This window comes from Mirounga angustirostris, unplaced genomic scaffold (genome assembly GCF_029215605.1).
Source record: "Mirounga angustirostris isolate CCGP_5_RB_7025 unplaced genomic scaffold, mMirAng1.0.hap1 SCAF_5, whole genome shotgun sequence".
NCBI lineage: Eukaryota > Metazoa > Chordata > Mammalia > Carnivora > Phocidae > Mirounga > Mirounga angustirostris.
Genome location: NW_026991713.1, coordinates 69,732,279 through 69,745,919, shown reverse-complemented (window position 1 = coordinate 69,745,919; position 13,641 = coordinate 69,732,279). Strand labels below are relative to the sequence as shown.

The 13,641-nt window shown below is 34.6% G+C and overlaps 1 protein-coding gene across 15 annotated transcripts in view; it reads left to right on the top strand.

Annotated features, from left to right (window-relative positions):
- The window catches only part of PPHLN1 (periphilin 1), a 163,813-nt gene that overhangs the window by 75,661 nt on the left and 74,511 nt on the right, over positions 1–13,641 (top strand). For 13 of the 15 annotated variants that reach the window (XR_010411551.1, XR_010411552.1, XR_010411553.1 and 10 more), the window contains one exon: positions 3,963–4,079. The exons of the other annotated variants lie outside the window; for them this stretch is intronic. Coding sequence is in view for 10 of the 13 variants with exons in the window: in XM_054507098.2 (XP_054363073.1) it covers positions 3,963–4,079 (117 nt within the window). In the remaining 3 variants the exon portion in view is untranslated. The remainder of the gene's footprint in view (positions 1–3,962; positions 4,080–13,641) is intronic. 15 annotated transcript variants of the gene reach the window in all.

Genomic DNA, 13,641 nt, shown 5'->3' with positions numbered 1-13,641 from the left:
GAATTCACAGAAACAGATTAGTGGTCAGTAAGGACTAGTGGTTGAGGGAAAAGGGAAGATGTTGGTCAGAGAGTATAAACTTCCATCTATATGATGATAAGTTCTGGGGATCTAATGTACAGCATAGTGATTATAGCTAATAATACTGTGTACTTGGGGCGCCTGGGTGGCTCAGTCGTTAAGCGTCTGCCTTCGGCTCAGGTCATGATCTCAGGGTCCTGGGATCAAGCCCCGCATCGGGCTCCCTGCTCAGCGGGGAGCCTGCTTCTCCCTCTCCCACTCCCCCTGCTTGTGTTCCCTCTCTTGCTGTCTCTCTGTCAAATAAATAAAATCTTTAAAAAAAAAGATACTGTATACTTAAAATTTGCTAAGAGATCTTAAATGTTCTTACCACAAAAAAGAAATGGTAATTATGTGTGATACAGGTGTTAGCTAATGCTATGGTTCTAATTTGTAATTTTAAAAAGTAGATATATATCTCCATTTTATAGAAAAGTCTCAGAAGTTAAATAATTTTCTGAAGAACATAGCTACTCCTCACTATATCATTCTTATTCCTACCTTCCAGCACCCCAAAACATGTTGAACAGATGATCCATGATTCTAATCCTCAATTTGCTGTTTCCATCTACTCTCAGCAGTTAGAGGTTCTCTTCCCCAACCTTACGCTGTCTTTCCATAACTGTTGTTATTGTATTCTCTTCCTTTTTCTGTTTTTCTGTCTTTGGTATACTTGGCTTTTCAGCAAGAGTAGATGTCCCCTGGCTGTCTGTGCTGGTATTCAGGGAGCAGATACTTGACTGCCTCAAAGGGAAAAAAAAGAGAAAGATGTCTTTGTGACAACTTGTGTTCTTAGAGCTTTCACAGAAGACTGAGGGTTCTAGAATGCTGGTTTTGAATAGGAAAGCTTGATTAGAACTTTGGTTCTGCCTTACATGTCAAGGGTGCTTTATCCACCTGAAAGACTGGCTTGTTTTTATTGTCAGGTAGAAATGAAAGAAAAGAAATAGTAGTTGCCCATCCAACTCACTATGAATGTTTAAATTAGGATATATGAAATACTCATCTCTTCTGAACTGTAATGTAAATGTAGGTTACAACGTAGGACTTTGTGGTACATGTTAAAATGTATTTAGTGAGAAGCAACCATAGTGGACTTTAACTATTTTTGACAGTTAAAGTAGATATTGGTATTTTTGTCTTAAAATGGAATCAGACTTTCAGAGTTTTAGATCTATGATCATTTTAAATATTGGGAAAGTACAGCCTCTGTTCCTTGCCCAGGGTTACATGGTAGCTGTGGGACACTTTTATCTAGATTTCCTGATTTGGTGGAGGGCTTTTTCTTTTAAGACATTCTGGCTGCCCTCATGTAGGAATCATTTTTCAGATTTTTTTCTTACTGTTAGAAGTTAATTTCAAATGAGAGTTTTTCAGGTGTATAGATTTAATGAAAGATGGTTGGAAGGATTCAGCTGTAGAAGATTTTGCTTCCATCTTTACTGGAGAGAACTTAAGAATGTTTGTTTTATTTTTACTCTATAATTTTCTCTTCAAAACAGATACCAAAAAATGGGCATAAATTTTTTTCTTTGAGGTATTCATATGTATATGGTTGTTTATTCTAACTTAGTTTGTCTTTTTTAACTTTTTTTTCCCCGAAGATTTTATTTATTTGAGAGAGAGAGAGAGCACGCACGAGCAGGGTGGAGGGGCAGAGGGAGAGGGAGAGAAGTAGGCTCCCAGCTGAGGAGGGAGCCCAATGTGAGGCTTGATCCCAAGACCCAGTGATCATGACTTGAGCCGAAGGCAAATGCTTCGTAGACTGAGCCATCTAGGCATCCCTGGGTTTTTTTGTTTGTTTGTTTTTTTAACTTTTTAATCTTACTGCTAAGTAATAATAGAGGTATTACTTCTACCTTTTTAACATTATGTGTGGCTAGGGCTTTGGAGTGACACATTTAGGCTTCAGTGGCTGTGGAAACACTCTATATACATACACTGTTACTATCTTTCAGTAACTATGATGGATGTCCAGCCAGTAGTTTGGTGAATTGACTAAGCTGTGAGAGGAGGTCAGGGGCCTTTGTCATAAGTTCCAGCTTACATTTACTAGTGACTGGGCAAATCACTAGCTTTCGGCCATTCAGTTTTTTGGTTTATAAGTTGGGGTAATAAAGTCTGCTCTAACCACCTTCATGGAATTTCATTTAATTAAAATACTTTTTTAGGTGTGCATATAGAAGCACTTTATAAATGGTAGTATACTCTAATGTGGAGACTTTTAAAGATTTATTTATTTTTGAGAAAGAGAGAGAATAAGCCAGAGGGGCAGAGGAAGAGGAAGAGAGAATCTCAGACAGACTCTGTGCTGAGCATGGAGCCTGACAGGGGGCTTGATCTCACAACCCTGAGATCACGACCCCAGCTGAAACCAAGAGTCAGATGCTCAACCGACTGTGCCACCCAAGTGCCCCTAATGTGGAGATTTTTAATGCCACTGTCATCCAGAGGAAGTATGTTTGGATTTAATGATGTGACTTTAGAGAAGATGTGGAGACAAAATTAGAGGTGAAAGACCTAGTTGATGAAAATGTATGCTAATAAAATAGAATGGAATCAGAGCTACTATAAGGGCCCAAGGAACCAAGTTTTCTAATTTTTGGCTTAGTTTTGTTTTTTGTTTTTTGTTTTAAGAGAGGGGAAGGGGGAGAGAGTCTTAAGCAGGCTCCATGCCCATGCTCTGTGGGGATGCCATCTCCCAACCCTGAGATCATGACCTTAACCGAAATTAAGAGTCAGATGCTTAACTGACTGAGTCACCCAGGTGCCCCTTGGCTTAGAACTTTTATACCTTATTCTGTAACGTAGGTCTGTAAACAGTATTGTGGGAATCGTGTGATCCAGAAAAAAATTTTATTTTCTTCATTTTTATATTGACCTCATGAACTGATTGATCTTCTTCAAATATTTTACTATAACTGATTTATATCAGTGAATATGGAAAAGAAAGAAAAACTGAAGTATCAAGCACTGTGCTACTTTCAGGTCTGTTACTTCTCTTGATTCTCAAAACTACTTTATAAAACAATATTATTAACACCTGTTTTGTAAATGAGGCAACCAAGGCTTTACAGTGTCATTAATTATACATATAAAATCATCTATCTACCAAGTGATGAACCTGGCATTCAAGCCCAGGTCTGTCTGTAACTTGAAATTCCATACATTGTTTTGTATTGGATATGGTTGAAGAAGGGAAGCAGTAGAAGTATCAAAATGAAATTTAAGTGTATAAAATATTGTGTAAAGAGTAGGATTTATATAAATTATTACAAGTTATGAAAATAGCATATGACTTTTCTATTGTATTAGTTAGAAATTTACCTTGATGATATTTTGGCGTTACTTATTTCATTGAATATAATTCAAGATACAACATTGAAATCAGTATGATGTCCTGTTTATTTTAAATACTGTTAGTGTATTAGTTAATTGTCAGTGTCTTTTGTTCCTTAAGATGAATTTTTGAAGTTTTATATAAACAAAATTAGGAGTCAGATCCTAATGGCCAAATGGAATTGCTACTTAAATTCTGTGTTGAATATTTTTGAAAAAGTAAATAAAGAATGTACATGTTATCTATATACAATTGGAGGCTTACATGATTTTAATGTAAGTGGGATGTATTTTTTATTATTATTAAAGATTTTATTTATTTATTTGATAGAGTGCACAAGCAGGGGGAGTGGCAAGCAGAGGGAGAGGGAGAAGCAGGCTCCCTGAGGATCAGGAAGCCCTATGTGGGGCTCCACCCCAGGACCTTGGGATAATGACCTGAGCCAAAGGCAGACGCTTAACCAGCTGAGCCACCCAAGCACCCCTGGGATATACTTCTTCATTTATTGGAAGTTTAAATGCTTTTGAGAATTGTAATAGAACTGTTCTTTTGTTTTTGTTAGGTGTTAGACAAACCCAGTAGGCTAACTGAAAAGGAACTTGCTGAGGCTGCAAGCAAGTGGGCTGCTGAGAAGCTAGAGAAGGCAGATGAGAGTAACTTACCTGAAATTGAGTATGAGGTAAGGCATAGTTTCCCCTTGATGTTTCACATGAAGAGTTTTGTCTGGATCTTAAATTATGGGTGGGAAGTGTTTGATTTGTTCTAGTACTTTAAAATATATATGGGGAAAATAGCCTCATGGATTATAAACATTTACCACACAGAGTAATAGTATGAATATGGATGATTCTGAGTTCAATAATTGAACTATACCTGAATTTCTCCAGTAGTATAGAAGTGAGAGAATAAATAGGGAAGATAAGGAAAATGCATTGTTTATCCTTATATGGGCTTTGCTGTTAAAAGTATCTCTAGAAATCATGGTAAGCCACTGGTCATAAACCAGTCAATTCAGAATAAGAATCTACTTAGACCTTGGATCTTGGGCTATATTTATATCACATGTTATATTCTATGGAAATTATCTCATAAATATACCAGGAAATGAAGTGACACATTGTTTGAGTTACCTGTGATCTTTGATGAGTCTTGAGTACCAAAAGATGAGAGCATTTTTGGGTCCATAAAATACTGTTTATGAATTTTTGCATTAAAACATTTGAAAATGAACTCAAACTTTTCTATATAACCCATAACATCTCTAACAGGGAAATATAGATGTTTCATTGGCAAAATTAAGCTTTAGACTCAGGAATTGGTGCTAAAGGAATTATTTTGGTATGATACGCAGAGAATATAAAAATCTCTGTACCATGAGAGATTATATAGATTTGAAGATTTCTGGCTTTTCAATACATTTTAAGATACCTTTTATAGAAGGCCCTTTGATAAAATGGATCAAGCATTAGAATTTGATCTAAAATGTATATACCTACATAAATCTTTACCTACAAAAATCTTTTCCAAAATAACTAATGTACACTGCTCATAGGGTTTATAGTGGCTTGTACTTTCTATCAGTACGTATACAAATAAAGCCCCTCTTTTTTAAAATGCTTATCTGTCATTTAGATATCAATTGTTCTTAAATAGGTCAAGGTTTCCTTGTTATTGTACCTATAATAGTAGGTATTTATACATATTCTTGAATGAATATATCAACATCATCTAACTGTCCCTTTTTGGCACCTTTCCATCACTATTTAAAAGCATGAACAATAAAGTAATTTATAGGGCCATTTTGTTTATTTTCTTAATAATTAGCATAGTGGTTTTTATATTAATAATAGGTTTATATACTTCAAAATTGCTATTTTGGAGAACTGATCATTTTTCTCAGAGTACTTAAAAACTTCCAAAAATACCACTTTCTTGTTTGCTTAATACTCTTCAGTTAGCAAGGCTTTATTAAGATATATTCATCTTTCCCCCATCACTTTTTATACCTCTTAATTAAAAAAAAAAACAGTCCTCACTATCAACCTTCCCCAGATTTTAAATATTTTACTTACTGCTTGAGTGGATCTTGAGTCTTAATAGTCAGTGACATTGGGTCTAGAAAGACTTTCTTTTTAACCTCCTTATTTTTTTCTCTTAAAAATGCATAGGATTTGCTAGATTTTGAATTAAATAGCACTAACAACCTGTAAATGGGGTGATAGGTCAGGCACGATCTTTTGTTGAACCAGAGGCAAGATGAGTGAGGGTAGGATTGAGATCTCTTTGATATGTTTGTTACATGGTATACATCATTAATGTTGAGCAACAACATCAATTTCATAGCACTGTCTAAAACGTTTTTCAAGTTAGATTGATACTTTCTTATACTGGAAGTAAAGCATTGGGGAAATTTTTATGACACTCTTGTTCTTTTATTTAAAAACCTAATCCCACCGCAGTTTATTAACATTTTGCTCAGATAGTAATATTTGTTCTCAGGCAATTGTTAAATAGTTACTCATTTTAGTGATCTATGCTTTTTGAGAAATAGAATTTTGACTTTGATTCTGTAAACTCATATCTGATTTAACAGAATAAGCTGGGAGGAGAAAAGGACTTTGATGCTAGGAAAGAGACTGACATAATACTGTGTGTGTGTGTTTAAATGTACTTGTGGCAGTATTTTTATTTTATTTTAGTTTTTTTTTTTTAAGATTTTTTTAAAGTAATCTCTACACCCAACATGGGGCTCGAATTTAGAAACCCTGAGATAAGAGCTGCATGCTCTACCAACTGAGCCAGCCATGTATGTAGCCCTTTATGTTAGTTACTTAAGTAATGGTCCATGTACTTCAGAAACATTGTGTAGATTCATTTTTATGACTAGAGAGAGATTAAATATTTAGTTTTCCTGTTTAACTTCTCTTGCTGCTGTGAATATAATTTTAAGCAATTCAATTGGGAGACCATGTCATTTACAGAAAGTTCGGTGAAATTGAAGATACATTCAGTGACATACTTAAATATCCAGGAATGTTGTAATTCAGTCTACTGTTCAGTTTTATATTTGGGCTCTAATAGAGAATTTCTCAAAGTATTTGATGGAATACTAATTCTAGAGAGTCTTAATCTGAGGGGAAAAAAAAATTCTATTAGCCAGTATGTTTGGGAAATGCTAGATTTAAAAGAGGTAGGTTATTTTGATATTGCAGCACTTTTCAGAGATTTTAATATGTTAATATGCTCATCAGTGGTCTCTGAAGGAAGATAAATAATAAAATTTGCATAATTTAGCAGACTTGACTATGAAATTTTTCACAGTGCATATTTTAGGAGTAATATTTTAAGTTACATATTTTCAGAAAATAGTACCATTCTGGCTTTCTCATAATTTATTTAAATTCACTGAATACTCATTCTGCATCTTCTTGTGTCAAATACTGCATTAGAGACACCATCCTAGCTGTCTGGGAGCTTGTAGTCAAATTTTGTAGAGACGTAATTTACCATCCTCAAACAAATGGCCATGTAGCTTTTGGCTATCAGAGTGAAAAGCAGATTACTTGGAGGCAGTACCTGTCCCAGTAGAACAGCTTGCTTCTTCCTATAGAAGAAAATTTTGACATTTTTCTTAAGTGTGAATGTATGATTTATGTTGTTTCCGCATGTGAAGTGTCATTTTCTACTTCAGTATCTCTGCTTACTCTTCTCCAGTGTAGAATACCCATCTTTTGTGGCCTTCTTTCTAATTCATATTCATTCAGTGGAATCTAGTGTTTGAGGTAAAACTCAAGATCTTTCTTGATTCTGCTTTCTTCCCCTTTCTATTTTAAAATTTTATGCTGCTTTGTCACTGATGAATTTATCATTGCCTTTATTAAAATATTGTTTTTACTTGTCTAGTTATATGTACACTGAATGCATCTGAAGCACTTGTCTTGTTTTCCCGCTACAGTACCTTGAATGGTATGTATCTAATTAGCTTAACCTAATTTAATTGTTAATAAGCCCTTTTAGTATCAGCTCAAGTTATTTTTCTCTTCTTGCTATTTGTTTTCCAAAAACGCATTATCTGCTCTGATGTGCTTTCTGTCCTCATCAATTTATATTTTTGTGTGTCGCCCTGGAATTATGATGAAACCTGATGAAACCTGAAATTCCTATTTTTAACGTGCTTTAAACTTTAACAGTTCTTTCTTTCTTTTTTTTTTTTTTTTGAATTAACCTAACTCAAATGGAATCTAGTGGCAGATTTTGATCTTGGGATTTAGTCAGAACTGGTAGTATAAGTTATCCAACTTCCTTAACGTCATTCAAAACTAATTGTTGTTTGCCTGGTGTTAGAAACCTGATATTGATACCGGGGTTTCTATCTTAAATATCTTTAACATAAAATTTACCATCTTAACCATTTTTAAGTGTATAGTTCAGTGGTATTAAATACATTAGCATTATTATACAGCCATCCCCCACCATTCATCCTCATAACTCTCTTCACTTTGTAAAACTGAAACTATACCCATTAAATGATAACTCCCCAAAGCAATTTATCAGTAGATCTTCCCAGCCCCTGGTAACCACCATTATGTTTTCTGTCATTAAGATTTTGACTATTCTAAGTATCTCATGTAAGCGGAATTGTACAGTATTTATCTTTTGTGATTGGCTCCTTCATTTAGTATAATGTCCTCAAGGGTCATCCATGTTGTAGCATATTACAGAATTCCTTCCTTACTAAAGCTGAGTACCACATTTTGCTTATCCATTCATCTGTCAGTAGACCCTTGGATTGCTTCTGCGTTTAGCTATTGTGAATAATGCTGCTATGAACATGGGTATCCAAATATCTTCAAGACCCTGCTTTCGATTCTTTTGAGTATGTATTCAGAAGTGGAATTCCTGGACCATATGGTAATTCTATTTTTAATTTTTTGAGGAACTTCCATACTGTCTTCCACAGTGGCTGTACCATTTTATATTCCCACCAGCAGTGCACAAGAGTTTCAATTTCTCCCACATCCTCACCATCACTTGTTATTTCCTGGGTTTTTGCTAGTAGCCGCCCTAATGGGTATGAGGTGGTATCTCATTGTAATTTTGATTTGCATTTCCCTAATGACTAGCGATGTTGTTTTTTCTTGTGCTTAATGGCCATTCGTATATCTTCTTAGAAGAAATGTTTAAGTCCATTCTTTATTTTTAATTGTTTCCTCGTTGTTGAGTTTTAGAAGTTTTTCTATATATTCTATATATTAACCTCTTATCAGATATGTGATTTGCAGATATTTCTCCCATTTTGTGGGTTACCTTTCTACTCTGTTGATAGTGCTATTTGATAAGCAAAATTTTAAATTTTTCGTTAAGCCCAAATTTTGTTTTTTCTTTTGTTACCTCTGCCTTTGGTGTCATGTAGAAGAAATCATCGGGAAATCTAAAGTCATGAAGCTTTTGTCCTGTGTTTTCTTCTAAGAGTTTTATTATTTTAGGTCCTACATTTAGGTGCTTGATCCCTTGTGAGTTAATATTTATATATGGTGTTAGGTAAGGGTCCAACTTCATTCTTTTGCATGTTGATACCCAATTTTCCAGTATCATCTGTTGAAAAGGCTGTAGTTTTCCCATTGTATGGTCTTGGCATCCTTGTTAAAAGTCATTTAACATATTTGTGAAGACTTATTTCTGGGTGCTCTTTTCTATTCACTGGTTTATGTTTGTCTTTCTGCCAGTATTACACTGATTTGATTAATGCAGCTTGGTAGTAAGTTTTGAAATCGGGAAGTGTGGGTCTTCCACTTTTGCACTTCTTTTTCAAGGGTTATTTTGGATATCCAGGGTCCCTTCAGATTCCTTATGAGTTTTAGTAGAGGTTTTTGTTTTTGTTTTTGTTTTTTAATTTCTGTAAAAAATGACATTGGAATGTTGGTAGGGATTGCCTTGAAAATGTAGATTGCTTTGGGTAGTATTGACATTTTAACAATATTAAGGCTTTCAATGTGTGAACATGGGATGTGTTTCCATTTATGTTTTATTTCAGCAGGGTTTTTGTAGTTTTCATTATACAAATTTTTTATCTCCTTGGTTAATTCCTAAGTTTTATTCTTTTTGATGCTATTGTAAATGGAATTCTTTTGTAATTTCCTTTTTAAATTATTCTCTTCATCTACAGAAATGCAATTAATTTTTGTATGTTGAGTTTGTATCTTGCTACTTTGCTGAACTCATTTATATTGTGTGTGTGTGTGTGTGTGTAATCTTTAGGGTTTTCTACATATAAGGTCATATCTGCAAAAAGATAATTTTATTCCCTTCCAATTTGTATACCTCCCCTCCCCTTCCCTAATTGCTTTGACTAAAACTCCCAGTACTGTTTTGCATTGAAGTGGTGAAAGCAGGCATTCTTGCCTTGTTCCTGTTCTTAAAGAAAGATCAGTTTTTCAGTATTGAGTGTGATGTTAGCTGTGGGTTTTCCATATATGGCTTTTATTATGTTGAGATAGTTTACTTCTATTCCTAGTTTGTTGAGTTTCATCATGAAAGGGTGTTAAATTTTGTCAAATGCTTTTTCTGTATGAATTCAGATGATCATGTAGATTTTTTCCCCTTCATTCTGTTGATGTGTGGAGTATTACATTGATCAGTTTTCCTATGTTGAATTATTCCTTGCATTTCAGGAATAAATCTCACTTGGTCATGATGTATAATCCTTTTAATATGCTGCTGAATTCTTTTTGCTAGTGTTTTGTTGAGATTTTTTGCATCAGTGTTCCTAAGGGATATCAGACTGTGTAGCTTTTGTTGTTGTAGTGTCTTTGTCTGGCTTTGGTTTCAGGGTAATAATGTCCCCATAGAATGAATTAGGAAGTGTTCCTTCCGCTTCAGTTTTTTTGTAAGAATTTTAAAAGGCTTGGTATTAGTTCTTTAAATGTTTAGTAGAGCTTACCAGTGAAACCATCAGGTTCATGGCTTTTCTTTGTTGGGAGATTTTTGATTACTGATTCAATTTCCTTACAAGTTATAAGTCTATTTAGATTTTCTTTTTTTTTTTTTTAAAGATTTTATTTATTTATTTGAGAGAGAGAATGAGAGAGAAAGCATGAGAGGGGGGAGGGTCAGAGAGAGAAGCAGACTCCCTGCTGAGCAGGGAGCCGGATGCGGGACTTGATCCTGGGACTCCAGGATCATGACCTGAGCCAAAGGCAGTTGCTTAACCAACTGAGCCACCCAGGCGCGCAGATTTTCTCTTTCTTCTTGACTTAGTCTTGGTAGGTTTTGTGTTTTTAGGAATTGTCCATTTTATCTAGGTTACCCTGTTTGTCAGCATGCAGTTGTTCATAGTACTCTCTTAATAATCCTTTTTATTTCTATAGAATTGCTAGTAATGTTTCCACTTTCATTTCTGATTTTAGTAGCTTGAGTCTTCTCTTTTTTTCATAGTCCATCTAGCTAAAGGTTTGTCAATCTTATTGATCTTTTTGAAGAACCAACTTTTGATTTCTTTGATTTTTTTTCTTTTTTCTGTTTTTCCATTTATCTCTGTTCTAATCTTTATTTCTTTCCTTCTGCTAGCTTTGGGTTTAGTTCTGATTTTTCTAGTTTCTTAAGTTGTGAAGTTAGGTTACTGATTTGAGTTTGTTCTTGTTTTTTAATGTAAGTGTTTATAGCCATTAATTTCCCTCTTAGCACTGCTTTGCTGCTTCTCCTAAGTTTTTATACATTGTTTTAATTTTCGTCTCTAAGTATTTTACACTTTCCATGTGATTTCTTCTTTCGCCCATTGCTAGTTTAAAAGTGTGTTGTTTAATTTCCACAGTTTTATGAATTTTCCAGTTTTACTTTTTAAATTTATTGACAATGTATGACCTAACATTTAATCTATTGGAAAACTGTCTCATGCACTTGAGAATGTATTCTGTTGTTGTTGGGTAGAGTGATCTTTGTATGTCTGTTAGATCTACTTTGTGGATTGTCTTGTTTACAAGTCCTCTGTTTCCTTAACTTTTATCTGATTTTTCTATCCATCATTGTGACAAGGGTATTGAAGTCTCCAACTATTACTGTATAATTATTATTTCTCCCTTCAGTTCTGGCAGTTTTTACTTCATATATTTTGATGCTGTGTCATTAGGTCGATAGATATTTATAATTATTATATCTTCTTGCCGTATTGAACCTTTTATTAATATATAATACCTTATCTATTGTAACCTTTTTTGATTTAAAGCCTGTTTTGTCTGATATTAGTGTAGTCACACCTACTCTTTTTTAGTTACTATTTGCATGGAATATCTTTTTGCATCCTTTTACTTTCAACATGTTTGTGTCCTTGAGTCTGAAGTAAGTCTCTTGTAGACAGTATATTGTTGGATCATGTGTTTTTATCTGTTCTGCCAATATCATCCTTTGATTGGAGGGTTTAACCCATTACATTTAAGTAATTACTGAGAGAAGGGACTTCTGTCATTGGGCTATTTGTTTTTTATATTCCCTATATCATTTTTGTCCCTCATTTCCTGCATTCTTGTTTTCTTTGGTTTAATTGATTTATTTTTGGTAGTAAAATGTTTAAATTCCTTCTTAATGTCCTTTTGTACATATTTTATACCTATTATCTTTGTGGTTACCATGAGGATTACATTTATATCCTAAGGTTATAACACTAATTTGTATTTATATCAGTTTAAGTTCAATAACATACAAAAACTCTGCTCCTCTACAGCTCCATCTCCACCCCTTTTAGTTTTTGATGTCACAAAATTACATCTTTATACATTACGTGCCCCAAAATATAAACTAATAATTCTTTTTTTTTAAATTTAAGATTTTATTTATTTGACAGAGAGAGACAGTGAGAGAAGGAATACAAGCAGGGGGAGTGGGAGAGGGAGAAGCAAGCTTCCTGCTGAGCAGGGAGCCTGATACAGGGCTTGATTCCAGGACCCTGGGATCATGACCTGAGCTGAAGGCAGACGCTTAATGACTGAGCCACCCATGCGCCCCAAACTAAGAATTCTTTTAAATGCAGTAGTCTCTTCAGTTATCTAGAAAACAAGATTTGGAGTTATAGTAGTACCAGCTTTTTCTTTTTCTTTCTTTTTTTTTTAAAGTAGGCTCAATGCCCAACATGGAGCCCAGTGCAGAGCTTGAACTCATGACTTTGAGATCAAGACCTGAGCTGAGATCAAGAGTTGGAAGCTTAATGAGTGAGCCACCCAGGCACCCCACAGGAGTACTAGCTTTTACACTAATAGTGTTCTTTAAACATATTAGTCTCTTAAATCCAGTGTAGAAAACAAAACAAAAAAAGTGCAGTTGTGAAGCATTGATACAATAATAATAGTTTTTATAATTACCCATGTATTTATTTTTATTGAAGTCTTTATTTTTCCATAAGGATTCAAGTTACTGTGTAGTATCCTTTCATTTCACCTTGCAGGACCCCTTTGAGCATTTATTGCAGGGCAGATTTAGTAGTCATAAACTCCCTCAGCTTTTGTTAATCTGAGAATGTCTTAATTTCTCCCTCATTTTTGAAGGACAGTTTTCGTGGATATAGGATTCTTGGTTGACAGTTTTTCTTTTATTACAGTTGATGTTTGAACTGCATAGGTCCACTTATATGTCAATATTTTTCAGTAAATGTGTTGGAGAATTTTTTGGAGATTTGCAACAATTTAAAAAGACTCACGGGGCGCTTGGATGGCTCAGTCAGTTAAGCGTCTGCCTTCGGCTCAGGTCATGATCCCAGAGTCCTGGGATCGAGCCCCGCATTGAGCTCTCTGCTCAGCGAGGAGCCTGCTTCTCCCTCTCCCTCTGCCTGCCACTCTGCCTACTTGTGCTCTCTCTCTCTGTCAAGTAAATAAATAAATAATCTTTAAATAGAAAAAAAAAACCTCACAAACTGTGTAGCATAGAAATACCAAAAAAAAAATATATGAAAAGGTTAGATATTGTAAGAATACAGCATATAATACATATAGTATACAGAATATGTGGTAATTGTGTTATCATTAAGGCATCTGATTAATAGAAGACTATTCAGATTGTGGAGTCAAAAGTCATACGTGGACTTTGATTGTGTGGGTGGTTGTTCCCCCCCCCCATTACCATGTTGTTCGGGGTCAACCATACTTTGATTATGGGCCTACTGTAATCTTGCCTCCAGAGTTTCTGATGAGAAATCTGCTAATATTAGTGAATTTCCCTTGTATATGATGTTTGTTTTTCACTGCTTTCAAGATTCT